At 39.4% G+C, this 26414-nt stretch overlaps 1 protein-coding gene across 3 annotated transcripts in view; it reads left to right on the top strand.

The window, feature by feature from the left end:
* Positions 1–26414, top strand: part of RNF144A (ring finger protein 144A) — a 66014-nt gene that overhangs the window by 15596 nt on the left and 24004 nt on the right. For 2 of the 3 annotated variants that reach the window (XM_075145112.1, XM_075145113.1), the window contains exons 2-3: positions 1320–1409; positions 22550–22695. In XM_075145112.1, the coding sequence (XP_075001213.1) occupies positions 22561–22695 (135 nt within the window). In that variant the 5' untranslated portion in view covers positions 1320–1409; positions 22550–22560. Of the gene's footprint in view, positions 1–1319; positions 1410–14616; positions 16893–22549; positions 22696–26414 lie in introns of those variants that run through there. The other variant, XM_075145114.1, reaches the window with a different exon arrangement.

The following is a 26414-nucleotide window of genomic DNA, read 5'->3' as shown; positions in this document are numbered from 1 at the left end:
TTTTTTTCTTATTTTACGAGCAGATATACTGTAATGAAAATAGATTTTATTTGTCACTTTTTTTTCCCCTCCTAAAATGTCAAGAGAATGTGGGAAGAGGGCAACAACACAATTTTGTCAGATTTCCTAATTTTCAAGCAGGATTTGTGGCAAAGAAGCAAGTAGGAGGGGAAGGTTAAAGTGAGGAGGATGTGCAAAAAGGGAGGAGGGAACGTCTTTTTGGTGACATACTGTTGATTGAATAACTGATCAGTAGCCTAGAATGTTATAGTGTGCATATATCTGAGCTTGTTCAAGTAAAGGTTGCCTGAGCTGTCAGGCCATTCCTTTATCTGCTGTTTGTTTTGTTTCTAAAAGTGTAGTAGATACTTTTTTCATATCACATCTCTCTCTAAATGGAAATCAGAGAGTAGAGGATGAGAATGTTGCAGAAATTAAATGCTCATTTTTAGAAGTTCCAAAGTTTAATGCACGCCTTGATAATTACAAGTATTTTTAAATAGCATGTTGTTTAAAACTTAAGACGAATAAGGAAGACCAGAATCTTCCATGTTTGGCTACAAACTAATTCCAAAGCTACCTTTTTTAGATTTGAATAAAGGACCAGTTTTATGCTAAAAATCTACATACTTAGTTTGAGGATGTAGGTTTTCGGAGTATTCACTGGAAAAGAACTGAGCTCAGAAATTCCCTCTCAGATATAATACTGTTCTGAAAATGGGAAATAGCTTGAAGTGAAAGTAGGACTCCTGCCAACTGCTGTGTTCTGAATTCCTCCTCTTCCCTGGCATCTCATCACATTTATTAAAATGCTCTGCCTACAGACTGATTTTGCTCAAAGTATTGGGCTTTGCGTGTGGTTTTATATGTATGTTTTCCCGGTACAGTTTCTAGAAATGCTTTGCTAAGTGTATGGAAAGTTGTTGTAGTTCACTGTTGGTTTTGTACATAAGTCGTCCCTGAACCTGAATTCAATTTGTCATCCTTCAGAGTATGTTTTCCTGAAGTTCTGGATCATGGGGGCTGCAGCTATGTAAGATGAGAGTAAAATGTATTTTTTTTTCAGGCTTGGAAATCCATTTAATTTAAAAAAAATAAGTGTCTTGTGTGATGGGATTAATCTTCCCAAGCTGATAAGTACAAACTGAGCCGGTAAGTGCAGAGAATAGAAAGAGTTAAGAGGTGAATTTTGTCTTTCTGCACTAAGACCACTTGTGCCACCACACAATTTTAAAAGCTCATTGACAGAATGGAGCTGTTTGTTCCGGTTTTATACAGTCAATCTAAATAAAGTCTGACCCTTATTTTTTGTTTTTCAGGCTTGTCTAACACTACCTTGAGCCAAATTCCTAGACTGGTTGGTGCTTTCTCATGGGATCCCTGTGACTGACAAAGGAGGAATTGTTGTGGTAGGCGTTTGCATTGACTGTCTTGACAACACTTGGCCTGGGCACAGAGAGATGCCGTTTCCAATGCAGCTGCTCTTTCATAGGACTCTTATGCCAACAGGAGCTGGGAGGAAAAAAAAGTGCCCGAAAGATGGGTTTTATAGTCTTTGGAATTGCTGTTGTGTTCCCCCATAAAAATCAAAACCACACAGCCCAAACTACTACAGAGGAGGGAATTTGTCAAAGTTTGCTTTTAATTATGGAGCTCTAGAATGAAAAGGGTTGGTTCATTTACCAATTAAATGTAGGAAAACAGCAAAATCTGCATTCTAGTTAACTTCCTAGCAAAGTCCAAGGTGCAGAGAGAAAGACTTGTTTTGGTGCAGAATAACTGTCTTCGAAGCACAGTTTTACGGTACTACCTAAAATGAGTTCACTAGGCTTTTATTTTTATATCCCTATACAACATACATATAAAATATGTATCTTTATCTCTATAACAGAGCCTGTTTTACTTTCATATATGGTCCTTGATTTAACAGTTTAATGTCCCACAATACTACATTTTCAATTTTAAGCGCCAGTAAATCCATACTCCAAATAAGGAGGTGAGATAATAAAAAAGTGATTTCCTTTTTGAGATGGCTACAGATCTATATGTACTCCATAGGAAATTGTTGATATATTTGATAAATGCATTTCCAGTCAATCAAAAAAAAAAAGTAGCACATATTTATCTTCTTGTCTTCTAGAAGGCAGTAAAAATTCGGTGTAAATAATTAAAGTCTATCCACTTCTCTGTTTGCGGTTTGGAAAAGACCATCCTGTAAATATCACTAGAGCTGGAAGTGCTGCATTACGGTTCCTCTAATACATGACTATATGCAGAAATAATGACATTTTTAGATTCTTCATCTGTCTGATCTCATGATTTGCTATTGGTAGCTTTCCATTTTCCCAAGCAATGCCACTTTCGCATGCGTCTTCTGGGAATAGTATTGAAAAGTCATATACTTACAGACTGGCAGATTTTAGATTTTTTCCTCCTTTCCTTTGAAACTCATGTTCTTGGCTTAATTATCAAAGTGTAATGATGTTCTGGCTTGACTTCTGATCACAGGAAAAACCTCTTGTGAAGAAAACATAATCACGTCCTCATTGGCTTGAATTTAAGTATTGAGGGTTTAATGTAACAAGCTGTGTGCTCAGCTTGAGTAACATGTCTTGGTGTAAAGAAGCACTGTTTAATTGTAAAGCTTGTTGAAATATTTTTCATCTGGGATTTTTTTTCTGCTCACTTCTTTAGTACTAAGTGAAAAAATCTTTTTTGTCACATCTTTTTTACTAGCAGAAAAACAAAATGGGGAAAAAAGGAAGAGAGATTAAATTTAATTTAAAACCAAAATACTGTTTTCCATATCCCTTGCTTAAAAAGCAAGTTGAGGTTCAAAAAACAATTCTACAGTTTCATTGCTGTCTTTTTATTTTAACTAGTTGATTTAAAATTTAAATACAGAGATGTGGAAAGGATTTCTTGTGTCCCTCACAGTTTGGGTTGTAGATAGTATAATTCCTTTCATAAACTTTCAGCTTACAAGTAATCAGTATTTCTGCTCCCCCTGCTTTTGGAAAGCTGTAATAGAAACATATAGTGCATCTCTGATACTTAGAAACTTGAAGAAAGTTTCTATAATAAATGGACAATGGCAAATATATACATGTCTGTCCTTGTCGTCAGTGATGTCTTTTTAGCTTAAATAATTCCTCTCTGTGTGATGTACATTACCCTGCATCATGTGTGTTCAGGGAGTGACCATATCTCTTCTTGATCTCCATGTGTGAAGCTAAATAAGCCAAGGTCCCTTAGCCTCCTTTCCTGAGATGAGCTCTCCATCCCTCCCCTGGAGAGTCCCCTGCCCTCAGGCACAGCGGTCTGCCTCTGCACCCATTCCCCACCATGTTCTTAGCAGCAGCGCAGCTTGTTCTCACCTCCCTGTTCGTTTAGTTTTCTGCTGAGGTGTTTCTAAAGATCCTCAAACCTCTCCTGCCACCATATCCCCTTTTCTGAAATACAAGGGGAAAAGTGTGCATGAAGTACTCTTGGGACCTGCGTCCAGTCTCTCGGAAAAGCATGCAGAGCTGGTCTTTCTTCTTAAAGAAGAAAAAACCTCAGCTTAGTGTCATTGTTCTGGCAAATGTGAAACAACTGTGGACTTGTATGATCTTTTGTGGACTTCTGTGATCAATGTGGGAGCAGCTCTGACATATTGTGCACATACATAGCTGAAATGTGCCTTGAGTTTTTTTAATTTTTCTGCTGCCTGCCAACCCTGTTTCACTGAAATGGCTCTAAGGATTACTGAAATGGAGCATATCCTGGCAGAGGTCTGTATTGGAAAATATTTGTGGCATACGGATGATCATGAGGTATTTGTGTAACGAACAAGAACATACCATACATAGTTCAGACTATTAATACAAAGCGGAGGAGTGTTGCCCTCTGGTTTTCCTCGTCTAGGAGGCAAGAGCCCGCCAATCCTGTCGGCGTGATAGTGAAGGCAGTGGCAGAACTCATTGATCTTTCCTAAGCGTCTAGAGAAAAGCTTGTGCATCTCGTCATCTTTAGAGATGCTTTCATAGACGTAGCTTGCTCCTGCTCATTAGTGAGGAGAGAAGGGAGCAGATGGGGAAAGTCAGAGTTTGCCAGTAAAATGCGAAATTCTTCTCTAATGATCTAGTGTTGGCTTGAAATTGTGGGGCTTTCTTATGGAGTTGTTTATTTCTCTCTCATTGTTTATAACCTTAAAATAGTTATAATGTTTCATTTTGCTGTGGAAGGAAGTGATCAAAATATTTTGGCTTTGCTTCAGGTAAAGATAATGTTTTCTAAGCAGCTGACTGTAACCCTAATGGCAGCTGAGACCTCTACAACTGAGTCAGTGTACCATAATTTGGTGACAAGTGTGCAGTGTGGATGATCTAGCTCCAGTGACACATTCATAATTTGCATTATTATTATTATGTTATGTCTTGTAGCAGTAACCGAAGGCACAGCTTGGCTCAGTCCAACATAGAAAACTTTGATAGCTAAAATGAAATTTAGTAAAAATGTAATGTTTGTGCCAGGTTCTGTATAACTGGCCACTTTTCTGTTAAGAAGGGGTTGGAAGAGTCAGAGTCGGGGATAGTTAATTTTTTTTCTCCTGTTCAGCGAGTGCAAAGGGAGTAGGGGACACTGACTACTGCAGATCCACAAAGCAACAGGGAAAAGCAGTAGGATTCCAGTACTTAAATATGCTGGAATGTACTGGCAATCTACAAAGTAGGGAAAGAGGCACAAGACAAGACACTTGTCTGCTGTTGCGTATTTTGACCTTCATAGAGAAGAGTTAGGCAACCACTGCATACCAGTCCTTGTAGCAATCATCTGTCTTGTGCAAAAGGGTCTCGTTGCTGCATAACAAAGTCAGTTCCTGAGCTTTCACAAGCTCCACTTTTTCTACTTTTTTTGAATGCAACTTACACAAATTAATTACAGCAGTACTTGAGAAATTTTCTTGCCCCTTCCTAGATTCAGACATTACAATGGGGCCTCTAATTCTGTCTCTGATCAGTTTTTGATTCTCCTGTTAGTATATCCATCCCAACAGGGATCAATAGCTCTCTCCATGTTTGCTGTCATCTCAGTATTACTGAATCTTCCTCCCATCCCCAATAGCTAGAAATTGAGCTCTTCCTTCCTTTTTCCTTTGATTCTGGCTTGCTTTCTGCATGTCTCAATCCAGTTTCACTTTCCTATAAAATTTGTAGGTTGGCTTGAAACCATCCTGCAGGATAAGAACTGCCAGTGGGAGTGAAGCTGCCGAAGAGCTCTGCATCTCAGAGAGGGGACCTGTCGGCTTCATCCCTTTCCTTTGCCACCATGGTAAAAGGCTGATTTACAGCTTGCCATGTTAATCAGTAGTCCTTTTAATGTCTCTGTCATAATTTTGAGATGCTGTTCCCATTTTTGTAAAGACTAGGGCTGCAGAAGAAGCAGGTTGGTGGCTGGCCTGTCACAGGCACAAGCTGAGCTGCACAAGCAAAGTAGTTTTCTCAGGGGCTGTGGAAGGAACTTCCCCAGGAACTTGGAGCCCTCACAAACCTCACCACTTGCTGTTCCAAGCGCAACACCCACTTTTCAACCATGCTTTCTTTAACCAAAACACAAAGCCAATCTCCCCAGAAGAAAACATTTCATTTTGAGTATTAGTAGAGAAGGCAGGAGAGTACAAACTGTCTGTGACACAGGGTAATTGTATTGCCTTATACACTACATACCACTTTGCCTGCTTTTTTTCCATCTGCTAAGTCTCTGACCACTGCTGGCATTGCAGGAACCCAGGCCTCCTGGTTATTTCAGGTTGCTAGCATGTATTGGTGCATCCTCCTCAACCCAGCTCAGTTGGTTTAAACCTATGGTTAGAAGTTAAGTTCAGTTTGTCACTCAGTATTGAAGTGTTGTGCCCAAGTGCAAGAGCCTGTATTGCTGACCAGCACCTGGGGGAAGAGGTCTCTGCCTAGCAGCCTGAATTCTCACTCTAGTGCTATTTTTCTGTGACCATAATCAGTTCCTTTTATATTACTTTGTGATTATTTTTTCCTACTTTTTTTTTTGGTCACCTTTATCAGGCGTTTTTAAAAATGGTTAGTTACTTTTATTCATTTGCTAACAACCACATAGTTAGAAGCCCCTTGTGGTCAGCTTATGCTTTATATGGTTTTAAGTCTTGTATTTGGATGTTTCCTGGTCTGCACGTCCTTCTCATTTTCACTGTTGTCTTTGTCGTCTTCACTGTCGCTTCATTAGTGGGGTTTGGGTTTTTTTGTTCTCTTAAAAAGTATGGATAGACTACAAATGTGCCAGTAGTTATTGATGCAGTTGCTTTGTCAGTCATATTCCTGAATGCCCCATTAACTCAACTGCGTGACTTCAGCTATTAGACTTCAGAGGCTTAAAGTCTAGCTAGCATTGCCTTGGCTTACAGCTGGTGCAGTATGTCTGGTGCAAAAACCTCCCTGTTCTCCATTTAGAACAGAGTTTGGCATGGATGAAAGAAACCCTGAATTTCCCATCTTCTGTTACATTGAGGGATCTTCCTAAACTGCTCTGCTCTGGCCTTTCCCACCCAAATGAGATCTGAAGGCCACCAAGCACCTTTGCTCCCACTTGTGCTGACAGGTGTAAATGAGATGCAGTGCCCTTGTGTCTCCAAGTTTTAAACAAATGGCTTGTTTGAACTGTTTTGGAGAAGCAGCAGCCAGCTGATGTGCTCCTCCCTCTTGTTTGTTTTTGAAGTAGGACTGCTTTGCTCTTGAATCTATTTAATTGGTTTCCTGCTGGAAAGAAACTGAAGGGCTGCCTTTGCCAATTAACTAGGGCAAAATACTGTATTAGTAGACAATGTAGGTTAACCAAGGATTTCGGAAAAGAAATGTGGGATGCCTTTGGTTAAACACTTGTTCTTTGGTGGGGGGCTCCTTTCATTAAATATGGAATAGGAATTCAAAGACATTCCAGGGTTCAGTTCCTTCCCTCTGAAAGTTTCCTTCCTGTCTAGTTTTAATATTGACAAACTATTTCATCCTAAAAGCATGTAAAGCTCTTAACTCCTAGCCAAGCACTTATTGTCCTTTGACAATAAAAAAAAAAAATCTAGAGAATGACTTCAGGCCTGTGACACAGCTTACTCATGTAATAGACTATCTTTAGGAACATTAATAGCCATATTTTAAATGAAATTTCTATTATTGGCCTCCTAGATTGCTAGGTGCAATAAAGTCAACCAAGAGAGAGCAATCAGATTGAGTTTGTTACTAGGAATATCTAAAAACAAACCACAAAAGCTAATTTTAAGCAGTGGGTTGCAATCCATGTTTAGTTTAGAACCTCTGGAGCAATTCCTTTCCAAACATCCCTATTTTAAACTGGTACGTCAGACCACTGTGGCTGCTTTTTCACAGTCTCCTTAACATAAAACACTGTAGTGACCATTAAAGTAAATAGGAAAAAGTAACAATTACAGAACTTACCAAAAAAGATTCATTTCTTAGTACAGTGGATTCCTTTTAAATAGGGGGTATCTCTCAAGAGCTGGGTGGGTGGTGTGCGTGTGTGTACCATGTTACTTGGCTGGGACCATAATGAACGACCTCATCAGTGATCTTCCCAGAAGCTGAAAAGAGGTCAGGCTTCTGTGGTTTGTCTTGTTTGGTTTGGGAAAGCACGAGTTGAACTTGGAAAGATTCCTACTATCTAAAATGTTCAACACATGGCCCCTGGAACGTGTAGAATATCTTTAACTATCATTTTTTAATTCAGCCTTTTTAATAATAACTTTTTCCAATAAAATTTAGTTTTGCTAAGGTTTTTCTGCTTTGTTTTTTTAACATTGAAATAATGTTAAATGGTTGACGTGATCACTTCTGCTTTTTTAGGCTGTATACAAAAGGGAGGAAGCTACAGGAGTCAGAACTGCTCAGACAAATACTGTTGCAAAGATACTTCCTGACACCCAAGTGGGCCTGGAGAAAATGGTTGTCCACTAAATTCAGCTGCTCATCCATTTCTTTGAGGCACAGAACTTAGTACCAAGTATATTAATATTAGTTGAACTGTTTTATAACTTTGTTTGCGTTGATGTTAACTTCTGAAACCTGTGGTCCACTGGAGCATGTGCTGTGCAAACATAAAAGAAAAAGGAAAATCTCTTTCCCACAGAGGAGTTTGCAGTCTGAGGGTGATGACGACCCTATTCTGGGTATCTCACAGTATGGAACAAGAGCTGACTTAGTATTTAAGGTAGTCTGTTTGATTCCTGTTAATAAACTGGCTGTGACAGTGCAGAGCAACCATCTGAGTATCTGTCAAGCTTCTGAAAAGGTTTTTTCAGACATAAATGATGACTGAGGTTAGAGGCTTGATGTAGATGTTTTACATAGGGAGAAGCATGTCTTCAAAGAGCTGTTAGCTGTTTCCTGGGTATTGTTTTTGTGGGACAAACTTTAGTCACCTTTTAGGTAATGGACTGATCACTTGGACTTGTGGAAGGAGCTCATTTTATGAAGTGGCTTAGGGAATATGTTGTGTAATCAATGCTTTAAATATGTGTCGCTGCTTTATTTTGTTTCCTTCTTCAGAAAGTAAACTGACTTTATTCTCGTAGTGTTAACTTCCTTTAAAAACCATCAAAACTCACTCAAGAAAGCTCTTTGTTTGACTGTTTTGGTTTTAACTCTTCTTTATAAACCACTAGAATGATTAGCACAAACTTAAGCTGCCCTAGCAATGTTTTCCTCCTTGCCAGATAAGTCTATACAAATTTCCCTCACTTTATGCTGCATGCCAGATCTCTGCTGGGAAACCGTGAAGAGTATGTGTTTTCTATCCCTGTGCCCAGCGTGCTCTCTGCTAGTAAGCAGGTCAGTACTGTGACCCATAAGAAGCGTGCAGCGAGGGCTGTGTTTCGGTGTCCTTCCTGCCCACGCTCATGAGCAGGCAGGAGTTACGGATCGAGCAGAGTGCAGGTGGCTTGCACAGAGCCACAAACCAAAACTGCTCCTATGAATGTGCAGCGTGGGATACACCCCACACGCCAGAACTGAGTACCTGTTGCAATGTGGGGGAAGGGGTCAATATGGTCTAGGAGTGCTAAGAGGCAATGCAAAATGTTAGCAGGCAATTCCTACCTTGTGAGTAGGCTGCCACTTCCACTGCATATCAAATCTATAGCAATGTCAAGTGTTCTGATCACACTGGGTGTTTTTGCATTGCTTCATTGTTACCTGGGGTGTTCCCTCTTTAGCAGGATGAATTATGTAGATATGTAGAAGGTGTAAGGGACTGACTTAAGTACCTTCAGTTTTCTCTTTCTAACAATGTAGTGACTTGTAAGGCAACATGCTTTTTTATTTTTATTTATTTTATTTATATTTTTATTGCAATTCAAATCAACTATGCTGATACCATTAAATAATTTAAATTATTTTTTGACAGCTTATTCTATACTGAGTTGATATTTTCCTATTAATTTTCAACATCTGTTCTGTTTGGGTAACTCAAAAGTCAAGTCTCTTCCATAATATTAAAGGTTAAAAAACCAAAAAGTTTTAATCAGCTCCATACTGTCCTTACTAAATGAATTAATTGGCAGGGAAAGCCATTTACAAATGTAGAACTGCCAGTAGCTTGTTCTTAAGGTTTTGTTATAAATGAGGAAAGAAAAACTATAGTTCAAGCTCCAAAAGCATCTTAATTTACTGCAATTAATCGATGAGTAAGAGGAGAAAACTAAATGGAAGCTAGAAGTAATAAACCAAGGCCCAACACCTATTGATTTTTAAGAGCTGTGCTCAAGTGTACAAAGCGGTATGGAGAAAATCCCAATAGCATTCCTCTGCATGTGATCCCGAAATCAAAGGTCTGTAACTTATCGGTACTTGTTATCTAGACAACTGTAGCGTGGGGAGCCCTGAAGGGAGTGTTTCCACTGTGGTGAACCTGCGTTCTTTCCTTTCTTCCCCTTATGCTTTCTGCTGTCTCTACATGCCTGAGCGCTTCAACCTTCCATTTCGGTCTTTCTGCCTTTGCTGCTGCAGGGGTGTTATGCACGGTCTCTGCCACGTGCAGACAGGGTGCTACAGTGCTTCTGCTTTCTGCAGTAAACAGGTACATGTGTTATACTGCAAACGTTGTTAAATGTGGGGAGGGGAAAAAAAAAAAACACCAACAAAGCAGGAAGCATTACTATTCACCAGTAATATTACTGTGAAGGATTAGAGCTGCGGCTGATGTTGAGGCTAATACATTATACCTCTGAAAATACTGTAAATGCTGGTTCTCACTCTGCAGAGGGAGAAGAGAAGGAAAACAGGCACTCAGGCAGCTAATGCACTGTTCCTCCACCCACCAGCCTGCGTGATGCGGTAGGGACCAGCTGATGTGTCTGAGGCATGACTAAACTGTGTGAGCTGCTCAGTTATGCAGTAAGTTTGAGGCAGAAGAGGTTATTGGTAGTTTCTTATAACTCAGGTGATGTTCTAATCACTAGATCATCCTTTTTTTGGTGCGTGCAATCTTAATGGTTCACACTGACATAAGAACTTTCTCTTGATTGTGTTGGTTGAAGGTCTTCCAAAGCCTGTGCTAAATGACTTGGCCATCAATAAGAAGGTAGGAAGAAACAAGACCAAATTAAACATCTGCTCCTAATCAAAGTGTTATTACATAATAAGAATCTGTCTGTAAGTTTCCTAGCCCATGTGAGTGACAGGTCTGTGCTCAAGCATGTGCTGGTTGAATGTCGCATCGGGACATGATTTGGAGAAATGTAGTTAGAACATGTAATTCTGTAATGTGTGAGAGGAAGCTTGAGAACAAACAACACTTTATTCACCAAGCTAGCATGGCTGAGATATTAACATAGACCATAATTTAATTATATTTTGTAACAATGTGCTTAAAAAAGGCTAATTGGTCCTCTCCCAGAGAGAAGAGGAAAACTTGTCCCAAGCCAGTTGCCTAGTAGAACACCTTGACCTCTCCTGTTTGGCTGACCTGGGCTACCTTGCCTTGGATACTGCGCAGTGGAGGTGAGACTGAAGAACTGCATTGTGATGGAGATGTGATGGGAAGAGGACAGGCTGCTTCAAGCAGGAGGACGTTAGAGCAACAGTATTATGTATAGGAAAGGAGATAAAAAGATAAAGAAAATAAAACTTTTAGGAGGATGCAGGGAGATGATCAATTGGATTTGAACAGTGCGCAGAGATTCGAATCCAGAGGCAAGTTTGTCAGGCCAGAAGTTTGTTGTAAAATGTCCTAGCTGATAGGTGTAGTTTTTGTCATGTGAAGCATCAGATGATATGAAGGCTTGACTACTTGGTGAGAAATGCAGGAATTCTCAAATCTTTTCGTCTGTTACCTATTTTTAAATTTGGTGCTGCTATTAAGAGAAATGGTGAGTAGCTAGTACTGATGATCAGGCTAGATCCTGTTTGCAGGATGCACCGAGCAGGCTGTATCAGAGTTTTCTCTCTCTCAGGCTCTGAGGAGAAAAAATAAAATCTTACTGAACTATAGTTCAGCCCATTGCACAGCACAAGCTGTTGGATTTATTGTCAGAAGATGGAATTCTTCCAGAAAGATGTGGTGGGGTTTTTTCTTTTTGGGTGGGTTTTTTTTTTCCTTTGGCTGAGATGCCTGATGCTAGATACACAATCTCCCTCTGAAGGCGTTCAAAATAATTTTCCTGCCTCTCGCTGAGTAGGTAATGTAGGCAGTTATCTTAGAAAATCCGCTTCTTTAGGCACCAACAATAGGGTGACTATCTTGGGTAGCCTGAATCCCATCCTAGGCTTCTCCTTGTGCTTTAGTCTGGTGTGTCACACTGACATGGTGAGCGAGTTTGTATACCATGACATCTAATTCAAATACACTGTACTTTTCTGTCCTCTGAAGACTAGAGGGGCAGTTCTGGGTCATAGCTGATGCACAGTGCGATATGGTATGATGGAAGCTGTTCCTTCTGCAGTGAAGCTGTCCAATTCTAGCTAGAGTTGCTGGTTTTAGGCATGGTTTTGGAAAAAGTAAAAGTAATTTTCCAGATGGCTGTAATTACTGCACAAAACATTTCTGTGAAGTTTTACTCTTTCTATGAAGAAGCTTTCTCTTTTCTTGTACTTCGGCAATATTTTCTTCCCAGTCCCGTTGACTGTATGTGCTCTGTTGGTTCTTTTCTCTCTTAATATTGTTAGTGGAAGATAACTCTTCAGAACAAGGGAGAACTTCATGCTAATCTCTGAGGGGCAGATCTGGGGCATGAGACTGGGAACTTGCTGTCCATACTGGGAGCTGTGAAAAATGCTGTCTCTTAAAAATATCTGCCTGGAATTTTGTGGTTGTGGAGTCACAGGAACAAAGAGAGCTGTGGGTAAGTTAACCAGACTTCACCCCACTCTGAATGCTGTTTTCAGCTACCAGCATATCTGCTTTGCGGTTCAAGTGTAGCATATGAAGGGATGGTACTTGTGTATGTGTTGTCTTACAGCTAGGATGCGAGATGTTGTTAAAACCTGGGCTCCACTGTAAGTACACAAGTGTAAGCAAGAGGGTTTGCAGTGGGATCTTTCAATCCCATGTACTTTGTTCCTTCATCTGAGACTTGTCAAGTGCTATGGAAGTACAGGCATTGGGCAGTGCACCAAGCACGTGTTTTGCCATAGTTGCAAGGAAAAACACAATTTTGACTGGTGGAAATGAGAGAATTGCTCAGCTGGTCTTTCTAAGTGTCTCAGAACCAGGGCTCCACTCCCCTTGCTCATATTTGCATTTTCTCAGTAATTTCACACAGCTTTAAATGTGGTTTCTAGCTTTAAGTTTCTAAGGCTTTCCTCTTCCCTTCCCCCCAACAAAGAAAAAACCCACAGAGCTCAAGCTCGGTGTTACTTGGGTTTTGCGTAAACATAGCTCTTACTTTTCTGAGAGAGTCAACTGTGGAGAAGGAAAAACCTTGTGGTATGTTAAAGTTTCAAACTGTTCCTTACTGATTTATTGCTAGTGTGGAGACAGCTCAGAGTATACTAATTCATCAGTTCCTTGTAAGCAGAGAGGAGGGAAAGAATAGGAGGAAGCAAGGAAAGGGGTGGAGGGGGAAAGAGTTGGGGAAGAGAAAAATAAAAACATGGGAAAATGTGGGGGATGGGAGGAAAGGCATAACAAAGCGGTTGGTTTTGACTGTGTGGTTTACGAGTTTCTGGAAAATAATAAAATAAGATGTTACCCTAGAGAGTAGTGCCCATGTTATGACTGTTGTCTTCACAAGCTAGAAAATAATTCAGTGATGAGTGACTTCTCACTGCTAGATAGTGTTTGGGGGTGGCTGTAGCTGCGAGTTGCATGCTTAAGTTACAACTGGCTTTGTTTAAGACCACTCTCTTTTAGGTTGGCTTGATCTTACTTCACTTTTAAGACCTCTTACAGATGTTGTCCGATAATTCACCCTGGGCTCCTTTCATTGTGGGAGAGTTAGGACCAACAAGAGGGCAAGGCATATGGGTGGAAATTTAAGGTATTTTAAATGCAGGTGGCTGCTGAGTTACCTGTAGCCAGTAGTAGAGCTCTAGTTGGTATGACCAGCAGAACTGCCAAAATAGTCAGCATACCCCAAAGCAGGCACCTACAGCCCATGACTATAATGGGAGGAAAACACGAAAGAATCTTTTTAGCCATGTTAATTTGGAGTAGGACTTAACTGCGTTCTGAGCTGCCTGCCTTGGCTGATGAACACTAGCTGCACCTTTGTGCACCTATGGTTTCGATCATGAATTCTGTTAATGAAGGTGGTGGCTACAAGGTGCAGAATACTCTGTAAATCTGAAAACTTAGTAACCATCAGCTTCTTCCAGTAGAAGCAAAATCTGAAAACGTTCAGCCAGGAAAATGAGTTTGTTTCTGATTTTGTCTTCTGGTAACCAAAAAAGCCAGGTCAACACAGTGTTGCCCTTTTGCTCTGAAAGTCTCCTGGTTGCTGCCATCATCTGCTGAAATGGTTATTCATATCACAACTCCTTTCAAACTGCTTTTGTTGTATTCAACTGTCAGTGGAGAGGGAAGTTTTGGGTTTTTTTCTGAACTCTTACTCCTTTGGTCATGATGCCAATAAGTTGTTTTAACCTGTGCTTGATCTCAGAGTCTCGCTACTATTTCAATCATATAGTCTTGGTTCTGGTTTGTTGAAACTTGGGGAGAGGAGGAACAATGGAGCATAGAGTGTCGCTCTTCATGTGGAGAAAATCTTTCTTATTTCCTGGATTCTGTGTGCAGCTGATTTTCCTGTCTCTAAGGTACTTATAGAGCTTAAACATTTCAAATGTTAATGATTTAACCTGTGGTCTTCCACACATATTCATGGACTTAGTGGTTGCCACAGTAATTCATAGGTGGAACCTAGGTTTTGGCCCTAGAATTCAAAGGCAGTGGTTCATTGCATTAAAGTTTATGGGAGTTTTCAATGAGGAATTGCATTGAAGTTCATCGGAGTTTTTAATGAGGATCTAATGGGTTCATGACTCTTAAAGCAAGCAAATGAGATGGGCAGGCTCATGGTCTCCAGACCAAAATGTGTTGCATTCGTGCCAGTTTCAGATCCAGGTGATACACCTGTGCTACAGTGTCTCGGCTCTTCTCCAGTATGATGGGGGGTGGAATTTTCCTGCTCCGTGTGGAGGAGGACACTTTTAAAATGCGTATCATCTGGGCCTAGCTGTTTCAAATTACCTTGAGGCCTTGTCTCGCTGGCTGCTGAGAATGCCCCGAGGTGTGCTAAGGGTCTGGGGCTCCACTGCTGGGAAACGGGGTGGTGCAAGGACTTCCCGGCTCTCGCCTGAGGTGCTCTGCTACTGCAGGACTCTACAGTCTCTTGGATAGCAAACATTGATTAGACACATGAATTCTGAGCAACGTTCCTTAATATTACCATATCTCTGTCCTTTTATTCATGTCGTCTTTTGGGGATATCGAATGTTTGGGGCATAATGCAGTGGAATTCCACTTCAGTAGTTGTTGTACTCTGTACAACAAAATACACTTCTGGGAACTGCCAGGAAGATTATCTTTTTACCCTTTTTTCTCCTCATTTCTCCCCTGTCTTTCCTGTGTTCTCTGTCTTCCTTCTCACCCCTTTGTTGTTTTTCTTAAGTTACGGGGTTTTTTTCTCCAAACCTTTGAATTGTCCAGTTCTTTCCCTTCTGCCTGACCGCAATTTCTTTCACATGGAGCAAAGTGATTTTTTTTTTTCTTTGAAATGTGTTCACCCCTGCCTACGGGGTCTGAATAACATCCACACCCAGTTTATTTCAGGTTGCTGCTGTTTGGCAGTGCTTTGAGAAGCCACAGTGGCACCAGAGCTGGTGACAAACACAGGAAAATGCAAGGTCAGAAAAATCTTTGGCTCTGTCACATTATTCAGCGGCTGTATTTTTTGGGATCCATGAAATGAGGATCTAATGGGTTCATGACTCTTAAAGCAAGCAAATGAGATGGGCAGGCTCATTCTCTCCAGATCAAAACGTGTTGCATTTGTGCCAGTTTCAGGTCCAGGTGATACACCTGTGCTACAGTGTCTTGGCTTTTCTGGGTCCTCTGAGGCATGGACAGAAGATGAGCTTGTGGCCGGTCTGTTTGTAGTATTCTTTAGAAGTTGGAGCTTTAAAAATCTGTTTGTTTTCTGTGTTTGTTTCCATAGTGTCTTTTCCTCTCTACTCATCCATGCATTTGATAGGGAACGTCGTCATATACATCCATAGATCTAGAAGCTGTCCATTACTTTTCTAATATTTAAAATCTTTCATGGTCTGTGACGTAATCAAACCAAGCTCTGTAAATTTTCCTTTTTTTTTTTTTGCCTTGTACAATACTCTAATTTCTCAGGAAAAGAAACAAGAAAAATTGTTAGCTGGGTATTTAGTAAAGAAAACTTTTTTTAACTTCCCCTAACTCAGTGATTTGTCCCAGAAGTGGTCCAGTAGATTTTTTTTTTTTTCCACTCTTGATGCTATTGTTAAGGTACCTTTTATTAGTGAGAAAAAAGCTGTTCTTTCTCTTTTTTCTTTTCTTGTTTCTTGGGCTTTGGAATGTTTGCATATAATCTTTATACATGTATGTATTTTTGTATTATATATACATGTGCATATATATTAGATATTTATATATCTTTAAAATACATTTTGTATCAGTCAGGAAGGTAAAGCAAAGAAACACAGTGGCTATTCATGGGGTGGACCTGGTCCCCAGAATAATTCGGTTTCAACTCAAGAAAGAGCCTGTTTCCTCATGCTGTATTGGCCATGAGATTGAAGTTGCTGACAGTGCTCTAAGCTTTTACATGGTCTTTTATCTCTTCTGGGCTCAGGCCCTGGAATAGCTTGAAGATAAGAACAGAGATGGTGAGCTTGGAGTTGATGGCTAGCCGGTGTAAGGACTTAAAGGCCAGGTCTGAAGAGTTCATGATAGACTATGTGTTGACATGACTTTCTGCAGTATTCTGTACAAGCTGAAGTTTCTTATGTGTGGAAAAGAGTTATTCCGTTATTCCTGAAAACAGCAGCCCGTAATACCACTGGAAGACAGAACATGGCTTTTACTGGTTGGGGTTGTCTGGAATTCAAAGGACAACTGATATCTGCTGGACTTGCGCAGTTGATTGTGGATCAAATTTATGAGTGAGCCGGAAGAGTTAGGTAGGCATTTGGCAGAATTTAAGAACCTAAGGAAGGAAGGCAGGCACCAAACCTCTGTAAGCTAGTCATCTCTAAACATCTACGTAAATCCAGTCTCCTGTGTGTTAGTTTGCCTGCCATCTAGCAGAGAAAATTATTCTACTTTACCTCCCAAGCAGTTCTGTGAGGATGAAGACTCGGAGACAGACAGTTAATGCAGCGAGAGACACCAGTAACTAACTGGGATTGGTAAGTGAGAGACACGAAGTCTGCCTGCCAACTTTTATAACCATAAAATTACCTACTGGGTGAATTTATTCATTAATTTGTTTTATAGAGGGACTTTTAAATGGCCTTATCAGTCTATGGCACAGTTACATAATAAAAACTGGCAACACCAATGAAAAACACTTGCTAATTGGTCAATTCTGTCATACAGGCTTCTTTTATATTGCTAGGGAAATATGAATCCTACTGAGGATCCGTGGAAAAGCCTGGGAACAGGGAAAATGGCATCAAGCTCAAACTCTGACAAAGGGGTAATATATAATCCAAGTTGCAGGACTGCCACTGCACACTCTCAGCCACCAATCTCGATCACGTCCCTGCTGACAAGGGGGTCTTGGAGATCGCTATCAAATCACGCGCAGTGAGCTACAGCTGTGCCTACATAAGAAAACTCAAATTGTTTAGGTCACAGAGTCAAAATACTCGCTTAATAGATGTGGCAGGTAGTGCCAGTTCCAGAGTGTAGTGTAATAGCCTTTCTGCAGATGCCTCCTCTTCAGAAATGTGCATTTTTTTTTTCCACATAAATATCTGGAGACATTTTTATAGATTTATATTTTTATGTACTTATAAATATTAAATGTATAAATCTAACATATAAATATACTTTATATATAAAATACATATATAAAACTGTACTATGACAGATGTTTGACTTAATTTAGGAAGAAGTGTAGCCTGGATTATATAAATATATATATTTTTATATATATTAAGAAAAACCCTGTATTATAGCAGATGTTTGTCAAAATAATTCTAGTTAAAATAATCCAGGCTACTAAATGATATCAAAGAGAGACAACAGGAATGAGAACCAATTTTAAACCCCATTTAAATCCCTTCCTTTGGCTTCTAAAAGAGCTGGTTTCCATCATGTTAGTAAATTCATATTAAGATAACTCCTTAAGGCAGATGACTTTAAGTGTACATGATTAACTAGTTGTCTGGTGGAAGAGGGGACTGAAGCCCTTTATTTAGAAATTAAACCCATCCCTGATCTAAAGCTGAAATTTAGATTCTGTTGAAAGCTCTATTTTGGGTCTTGCGTGGTGAAAAATACCCACCAGTTAAAGTGTGCTGTGTATGACTGTTTTATTCAACCATATTTTCTAGTCACTTTTTTCTCACATAGCCAGTCATACATATATCCGTGAAGTGTTAACTTGATGCAATTGCAGTTTGACTGTACAGTGACACTGTGAAATAATGGACTACAGTGCAATGAGAAAAATCATACTGTTTTATAATTTCTTGAATGACTTGCATGGGAGAAAGTTGCATTATTTCCTGCTTTCACAGAGTTTTTCACAGACGTTTTCACATTATTTCTGTTTAACTGTTTTCTGCAACTTCTTGAAGCCTGGAAAGGAAGAATTGTTCTCTTCTTGACTTACCAGAGATCAAGTCAGCATTTGTTCTCACTTGAAAATGTAGTTTGTGTAGGTGGACCATAAACTAAGGGATTACTGTTCAGAAATCCAGTTTGCATTCACTTAATTCATTAATTGTTGTGTAGAAATAATGAAAGATTCCTTTCCCCTCCATACCCATCTCCCAGAACACTTAACAGTCGTGTTTTAAATATATTAACATGTTGTTACAGCAACAAGACTTCGGTCACTTCTGTGGTTTATGCAGTGGTTCCTTTTTTGTGTGGACATGCACATGGTTGCAGAATTAAATAGTCATTAGTCAGGTTGTTGATAATTTATGAAAAGACTGCTCTGAACAAACTATTACTAAAGCTATTTCCTATGCTTCCTACTCACAGCTTGCTTTGGGATGCTGTCCTAGAAAATGATGGGCTGCATTACCATATTTCTTATAAATTAAGTATTGCCAGATATGGACCACAGTCTGCAAAAGTATGTAAATGAGCCTGACCTTCACTGCAGTAAAGTTTGGAGTCTGAACTGACAACCAACTTCTCTTCTGGTTTTCTGTGTCTCTAAGTCCAATTTGGCACATCTGTTATCAGGGCCTGTGGAGTGTTGATGTTTGTATTGAGTTTGGTAATCAACACTAAATCTCTAATGAACTAAATATTCATTGGGCTAAGATCTTCAGTAGGTGGATTGGACTGTAGTTCTGTACCTTCGCTAGCTGTATTTCTTGAGGCCTCATAGCAGATAGCCAAACCATGGGACAAAATTTTCTACTGGCTGGTGCTGTAACTGGTGGTCTTCAGCATGAGGGCACACCAGTACATATTTTTCAATATTTTGTTCCTCTAGAGTCCTTTCAGTTGCCTTCTCTTTCTTCTTGCTGTTACTTTACATCCTCCCTGAAGCATTGCACATCACTAGAAAGCACGAGAATACAATCTGAGGTCATAAGAGGCCACAGCTATGGAACAGTAGGTGTCTAATCTGATTTTGGCAGAAGGTAGTTTTTTCTCTTCTGTACTCTTGCGAGTTTGGTTTTTTTTGTTTGGTGTTGTTTTGTTTTGTTTTTTTAAAAAAAAGGTTTCTTAAGCATCATGATATAAACACAGAAGCTTATTATTTAGTTGGCACAGTGTGCCAGATGATCATAAAGCAAGATCTAGTCTGTGCTTTGGAAAGCTTCATTCCCTGTGTTCCTTCACAGGGATACCCAGCAGAGATGTTCCACTGGGACGTGGTAAGTTTCTGCATGCATTTTCCAAGGCTAGGTGGCAGATTTCTTGATCCTTGCTTTAATGCCAGCAGCGGCAACAGATATTTATTCCCATGCAAGTGAATGTAAGATTTCATTATTAAAACTAAAGACTGTTTTAGCATAGACTTAGTGTGTAATTGAGGTTGTAATGATTGTGTGTGCATGTAATGCTGCAGTAGTTTAAAGTGAAAGATGTAAAGTGATACAATGCTGTCTTGTACTATTTGTACTCTATCTGAAAAAGGGACACAAAAAATAAATGTAAGACTAATTTGGTGACTTGGAACTTGTTTTCTTTGGCAGCGTGGGATAGAAGTCTTTAGGAGTCAACTAAGCATTTTTTTTAATGCGCCCCTATGAATGGAGGCAATCAGCCTCTGCTGCACATATTACTGTTTCAGCAGAAGGTGTTTGGCAAGGAGGGGTGAGCAGAAATGGCTCTGCTGCCACTTGAAGCTGCATTCAGGTTTTGCTTTCTGTTATCACTGTGGCTGAGCTCGTCATGGATTACACGCCAACTGTATTGGGCAGCCAATTTCTGCTGGCCTGCTACCTGCCAGCTCCAAAGAAGTTCCACTTTAATTCACTTTTGCTTTGCAGGAGAAGACAAAGAGGAGAAATATTTCCCAGTGAGGTGTTACTACAGGATAGTTGTAGTGCAAAAGAGGAATTACCACAGCGATACCAGTAAGCCTCTGTTGAAAGTCCTAGGGATCAGGGAACAAGTGTAAGTGTTGGAGCTGATAGGTTAATATTGTCCCCTTTATCATCACTTATTGACCCACATTGAATATATATAAACTTCCTTTTTGTCTGGATTGAATTGTATCAGTACATTTGGCGAGCTTTTGTCAGATTTTACATCTTTGCCATAAAACTTGCTAGGATTTTGGTCCGCCCGATGTATGCAAGTGCATTCTTAACTTAAATTTATCCCTCTTCATTGTTCATCTGCTAGTTTCATCTGCTTGCTGCCGTAAGCAACAGATGTGCAATAAACAGAACAAGCAAAGGACGCTCAAACTAATAGCAAACAGAGTGCAGGTGGGTTTGATCACTGCTTCTCAAATATTTCATGAATCTATCTGCAAATGTCAGATAAACCAAAGTTTGGAAGAAGAAAATTGTTTTTGCTGATATTTTGTGCTAAATGAAAAAGTAGTGGCAATTGACAGTAAAGAAGCAGTTTAATAGCCTTAAAACTCTTGGGTTTTCATTCGTATCACCATGTCAGACTTTCATGTTAAAGTCTCAGAAAAGGCTGCACAGCTCAAGTCTTATTTTGTGACGTGGAGCCGTTATTCATGTGCCATTCTGCGGGACTGTGTCATCTGTTTCCTCTGAAACAGCGTGGAGTTTGTGTGTGGGCTTTCAGAGGAGGTGATCCAGAGCATCCCTGGAAATGGGGTTGTTTAATCTTTCTTCTCTCCCCCTCTCCTCTGTGATGGCTGCACTAGAAATAAGGATTATTAGGCTCTGCTCTTTTGGTGTCCTTTATGTACCTTTTAAAGGGCATCTTCTAATGAGTTAGACTGAACGGAGGGCTAATGTAAAATCTTCACTTTGTTTCAGAGAATTTAGAGACCTTGGTGGAGTCATGTCCACAATGAATTGAATATCAAAGACTCAGACTTCACAAACACTTCCTTGAAATCTACATGTAATTTGTTTGGGGGCAAAAAGCATATTTTGCTTGAACATCTGCCTAAACCTCATCTAATAAGCATAAAAGTCATTTGTTGCAGTTCTGGAGATCTTAAGAAGTTCACAGATAATATGACTTAGATATAAGCAGTTGTTGCAGGTGCCAATGAAAAAAAAAAACCAAACTGTAATTGTAGTTGGAGTAGTGTATCTGCCTGTGTGGGGAAGGTAAGGAACCAGCTAATTTTGGGAAGGAGGGAGGCAAGATAATGTGGACCTCCCAGCAGCCTTGGGATGTGAATTTCCCACACTTGGAAGTCAATATCACAGTGACAAAACAATATTAGTAAATATGGTGTTAAGATTGGATATACTACATAAATTACCCTAGATGTTTGGGGGAGTGTGTGGTTTTTTGTTTTGTTTTTTTTTTTCCCCCTCATGTGTGTAACTTGTAAATTAGCTTTCCTCTTCGTGGGAATACATTTGTTATGTGTGAGATTATTTTCTTTCTTTCTGGTTAGTCATTTGACAACTCTTCATCTGGGCCCTGAAGCCTAGGATAGATGTTCTGCATGGTCCTATCCTATTGCTGTCTTGAGGGTGATATATAGGTATCATAGCCTCTTTTTATAGCTCACTTTGTGTTCTTATTTGCCCCAGTTGGTTGTTGCTACAACAAAGTTGTGCTCTTGGCATATAGCAAGGGTTGTGAGAAAAATGCAGGCTAAAACTGGATGTACTCAGAATATTCATCGTTATTTTTAAAATTAACTTAGCAAACTGATCGATCTATCATGCTCTTAAGAACAAAAATATCTGACTCTGTGAGTTGCAATATCATCAGGCTAGGAAAGCAGCATAATGGATGCTTGGTTCGTGAAAGACCTTGTGCGTATTGCCTGGGTAGCTGGAGTTGTGGGGGTTAAGGAATGTATTTTAAGTGATACAGAATGTATTTTAAGTGATGGGTAATCAACATTGGTAAAAGAAAGCTTGTAACTAGTGGTGAAAATAGCAGGAATTAGGAATGAGATTTTTGCATATATAATGTCAGACAAAAATCTGTGACCTGATTGTTCTCATATTTTGTCAGTGTATTATGTGGGTTTTTTTTTTCTTCCTTCTGCTTGCTTATATGCATGTCCTATCAGTCAGGGGATGTGTAGCCTGCTGCAAGTGCTGACACTGTCAAATTAGCCATTGCTGTTTATAGGTTTTTTTTTCCCAAATAGCTAACAGGCAGCAGCTGACAATGAGATTTTCAGTGGCAGAAATATACTGAATATCAATATAAGGAAATGGAGTGTCTTTACTTTTGTGCTGTTTTTCAGACTGCTCTGCAATGACTACAGCAAGATATAGGCCTACCTGGGACTTGGTACTTGACCCATTAGTGTCCTGCAAGCTCTGCCTTGGTGAATACCCCGTGGAGCAGATGACAACAATAGCACAATGCCAATGCATCTTCTGTACCCTGGTGAGTTTGCTTTTTTATTAGGCATAAAAAACTGCACAGTTTTAACTGCAGAAATCATGTGTGTTTCTGCTGAGTGGGTTTCACCCTGAAGTATTGATGCTGCAGTGGAAATAAATACTGTTGCTGCATACTTGACAAAAATGCTAGCAAGTACTTTTCCATTTTCCTGCTTTAAAAGTTTTTACTAAGCACTTCCGTATACTGCTGTATACAGTTACCTCCTTAGCAAGGTTATTCACACTTTTCCTTTTAACTATCAGTGGCTTGGATTTGGGTGGGGTTTTTTTTGTTGGTTTTGGGGGTTTTTTGTTTGGTGTTTTTTTTTTTAAAAAACTTTAGCCCCAAGTCTTTCTGGAACAGAGCTATGCACATACTTGTAACTAGAAAAAGATTTAATATATTTTTATCTAATTATTCTAATTTCACTCTATCATAATTACAATCACATAACAGGTTTTCATTACCATATTGCACAAATGTGTGCCTAGAATAAAAAGAATCTTGTCAGTTAATTATCAAACACTATTTGGTGAATATAAGTGTAGTATGTAGCAAAGATCATCATCACAGTAAATTGGTATTGCTAGTTTAGAAACAGAGAAACAAAAGTAGTAGTACTCTTCCATCCCTAATGGCTTGGAATGAAAATGTTAGATCCTTTAATTTTGCAATGGGTACAGGTACACAAAAAAGACCTTGTCACGATGGTTCAGCAGCGGAAAAATTACAGTAACATCAGTAAGAATATAATTTCTGGGATACATGCTCAAAACTTTAACACTGTGTCATAAACTTGAGAAATAATAGGTTCAGACACAGGACCAGGTGATTTTTAATTCAAAAGTCCTTTTCAACAAAGTTAGGTTTTGGGTTTGTTTTTTTTTTAATGTTGGATAGCAAGGATTTTTTAAGATGTCTTTTCTATCTTTTATTTTTCTTCATGGAAATATTACCATTTTTTAAATAATAGAATTTTTTCTGATAGTTATTGAGAAGCTATAGGGGGTTGCCAACAGAACAGACAGCTCCTTTTTGTTGCTTACCAAAAACAGCAAAAAAGAAGCAATGCAAACAGCTCAGTTTCTAATACATGTAATATTCTAAAAACTCCCAAGTTGTCACAACCAACTTCAATGTTGATGTTCCATGGGAAAAGAGAAAGTTAGTACACAGGCAGGTAAACAGGTACAGTCTGTTGCAAACACTGTGCCTGTCCAATTAAAAAATAAGCATTACTTCGTTACACACTTGGAAAGGAATGTTTGCTCAAGCATGCAAAAGTATATAAAATAATAGGCTTCATGAAAAACAGAATAATAAGCTTAGTGAAAACTGTTCTCTACTGCACAATTTGTTCTAGTATTTACAGCTGAGTTTTCTGTGTCTCTCCCTGTTGCCTGGATGCAGAGATGATTTTCATTTCATTTTTTAGTAACACTTAAGTGGCAGCAGAAAGGCTGGATTACCAGATACATCTTCTCCTCTCCACCTTGTTCCTTCTGACTTTTGCTGCCATCACTGATCTTCCTTCCAGTTACTGACTCTTACCGCTCTTTCGAAAGATGTAACCTGTTATAGATATTAAAGATGTAACCTTTGCTGATAACCTGTTCTTAGGACCTGGCATGAGTAAACTTAACTGTGATGACATTGGATTCTTGTGCCGAACTCTATTCAGGTGGAATCATCAGTCCATTTTTACCACTTGCATTTGATTGTCTTGAATAGTTCATTCAGCTTTGTCCTGTTTAAGTGAACCAGCATATCTTGTCTGCCTCTTGTCTGCCGTTTGTATGAGCTTCACTACAGTGACCTCTGAGTGCCCTGAAAAAATTATTTACCCTAAGGTTTTCCCATGAATTAATAGGAAATAATATTACCCTTGCTTTCATTGATGGTGGTAGGGGAAGAAATAAGAATCAATCCCAATAATGCAAGAGGCAATAGCTATAAACCTGTTACAGCCCAGGAATTCAGCATGACTGAAACCCAAGGCCTCCATCTCTACCTTGTGGACAGCCTGCAGGTTAATAAATGGCCTAAGAAAATACTCCCGTAATGAGTCAGGCAAGACTGTTTAGCCCATTAGCAGTGGTTAAGGAAGAGTGTGACAACTACGCACCGATTCTTCCACTGGTGTTCCTCCAGTGATGATTTCCAGAAATTTCCAGAAACTTGGTGTTTCTGGAAATCATCTTTACAGTCCTCAGTATGAACTGTGTTTTCTAAACAGCCAAATTAAAGTTATTGAAAACCAACAGGGAAAAAATAATCCTTTTGACTTAAGACTTTGGGTAGAGTCTATGTACAGCAGATCGAGTACATTATACTAGGATACGTGGAAATACAATTGGAGAAATATTTGACCATCTCTGTTTTGTTCTTGATGGACCAATATATAATTTTGCTCTGGCTTCCTGCTTTTATGTAAATGATCTGAGGTAACTGATGGCCTCTGCAGTGATATGAGCAAAAAAGAAAAAGGAATGTCCGCTACAAGTGTAAAAACTACTTTTGCTGCAGCTCTTGCTCCTAGCTCTAGCCCTTCTGTCTAAATCACAGCAAGCTGAGACAGCGTGAGTATGTATTACAAAGAGATCTTTCAAGTGCAGTGCTACTGGTATGTGGGCAGAATTTAGATCAACGTGCAGATTTCTCAATCCTATAATATTCCTGTCTGCAAGTCTTCACACTATTACCATAGAAGTGCTGTGGTAAAGATCTCATGAAGGATTGCCTCTTCCCGACACTGATACAATAACACAACATTCTATTCAGAAAGATAGAATGGGGACACTGTTTCCTTTTGCTCTCTGGCAGAGCTGTGCATGGATTGAATAGAGCAGACTGCCACTCCTCTGCTGATAAGGCATAGATGCTACAATTTCCCATCGTGTTATTTTGCCAGTTGTGGCTATTAGTACAATACTCCATTATGGTTTTTATCATTATGATTGTTAATACGCACACAATGCTGTGAGCTCTCAAGTTTTGTATATCTCATCCATTAGGAATGTATCCGTTGTTGGATTGCTCAAGGTACCACAGGAACAAAAGTCTAGAGAGGAGAAAGAAAAACAAGCTATCTGCTGTTGGCTTTTTGTTTGGTTGTTTTTCCGAGTATTGTCAAGGGGCAAACTAATATCTCTTTCCTTCTGGAATCATGTCAGCGACAGGACCAATCTTAAGTGGTCTTTTCAAGTTTTGGACCAAAGTGCTTAAATGTCTTGCTTTTTATTAAATCACTTTTTCCTACTTAAATAGCACAGTAGATAGCTAGTAGCCTTAAATTTCAAGATAGTCACTTAGCAGTTGCTTGCCCCAGGAGAAGTAATTGATTTTGCATGGTTTCTTCAGAAAGCTTTCCTTATGACACTTATCTCCTTACGGAAGGAAAGGGAGAGTAAAGCAAACAGAGCATTGCTTTTTTCTTTTTGTTTAATTTTGTTTTGTATTAGTTACTGCACCAGAATTTTTCAGTTATTACTTAGCCTTTGCTTTTTTTGGGGTGGGGGAGGTAGAGAGGGAGCAATTTTAGTCCAATTCCTGCCTGAAATTATGACCATTTTATAATCTATGATGAAATTATCATGTGTCTTAAAGGACAGGATGTTCCCTTGATGTATTAACAATTGTATATGTACTGAAGTTACAACAGGCTTTGTTCCAGTTGATATTCTTGCATGCAAGTCCCTCAGTTGCTGAAATGTGTTGTGATT

Source organism: Calonectris borealis, chromosome 3, assembly GCF_964195595.1.
Source record: "Calonectris borealis chromosome 3, bCalBor7.hap1.2, whole genome shotgun sequence".
Taxonomy (NCBI): domain Eukaryota; kingdom Metazoa; phylum Chordata; class Aves; order Procellariiformes; family Procellariidae; genus Calonectris; species Calonectris borealis.
Note: the sequence above shows the minus strand (reverse complement) of the source record. Positions and strands in the feature narration are given on the sequence as shown.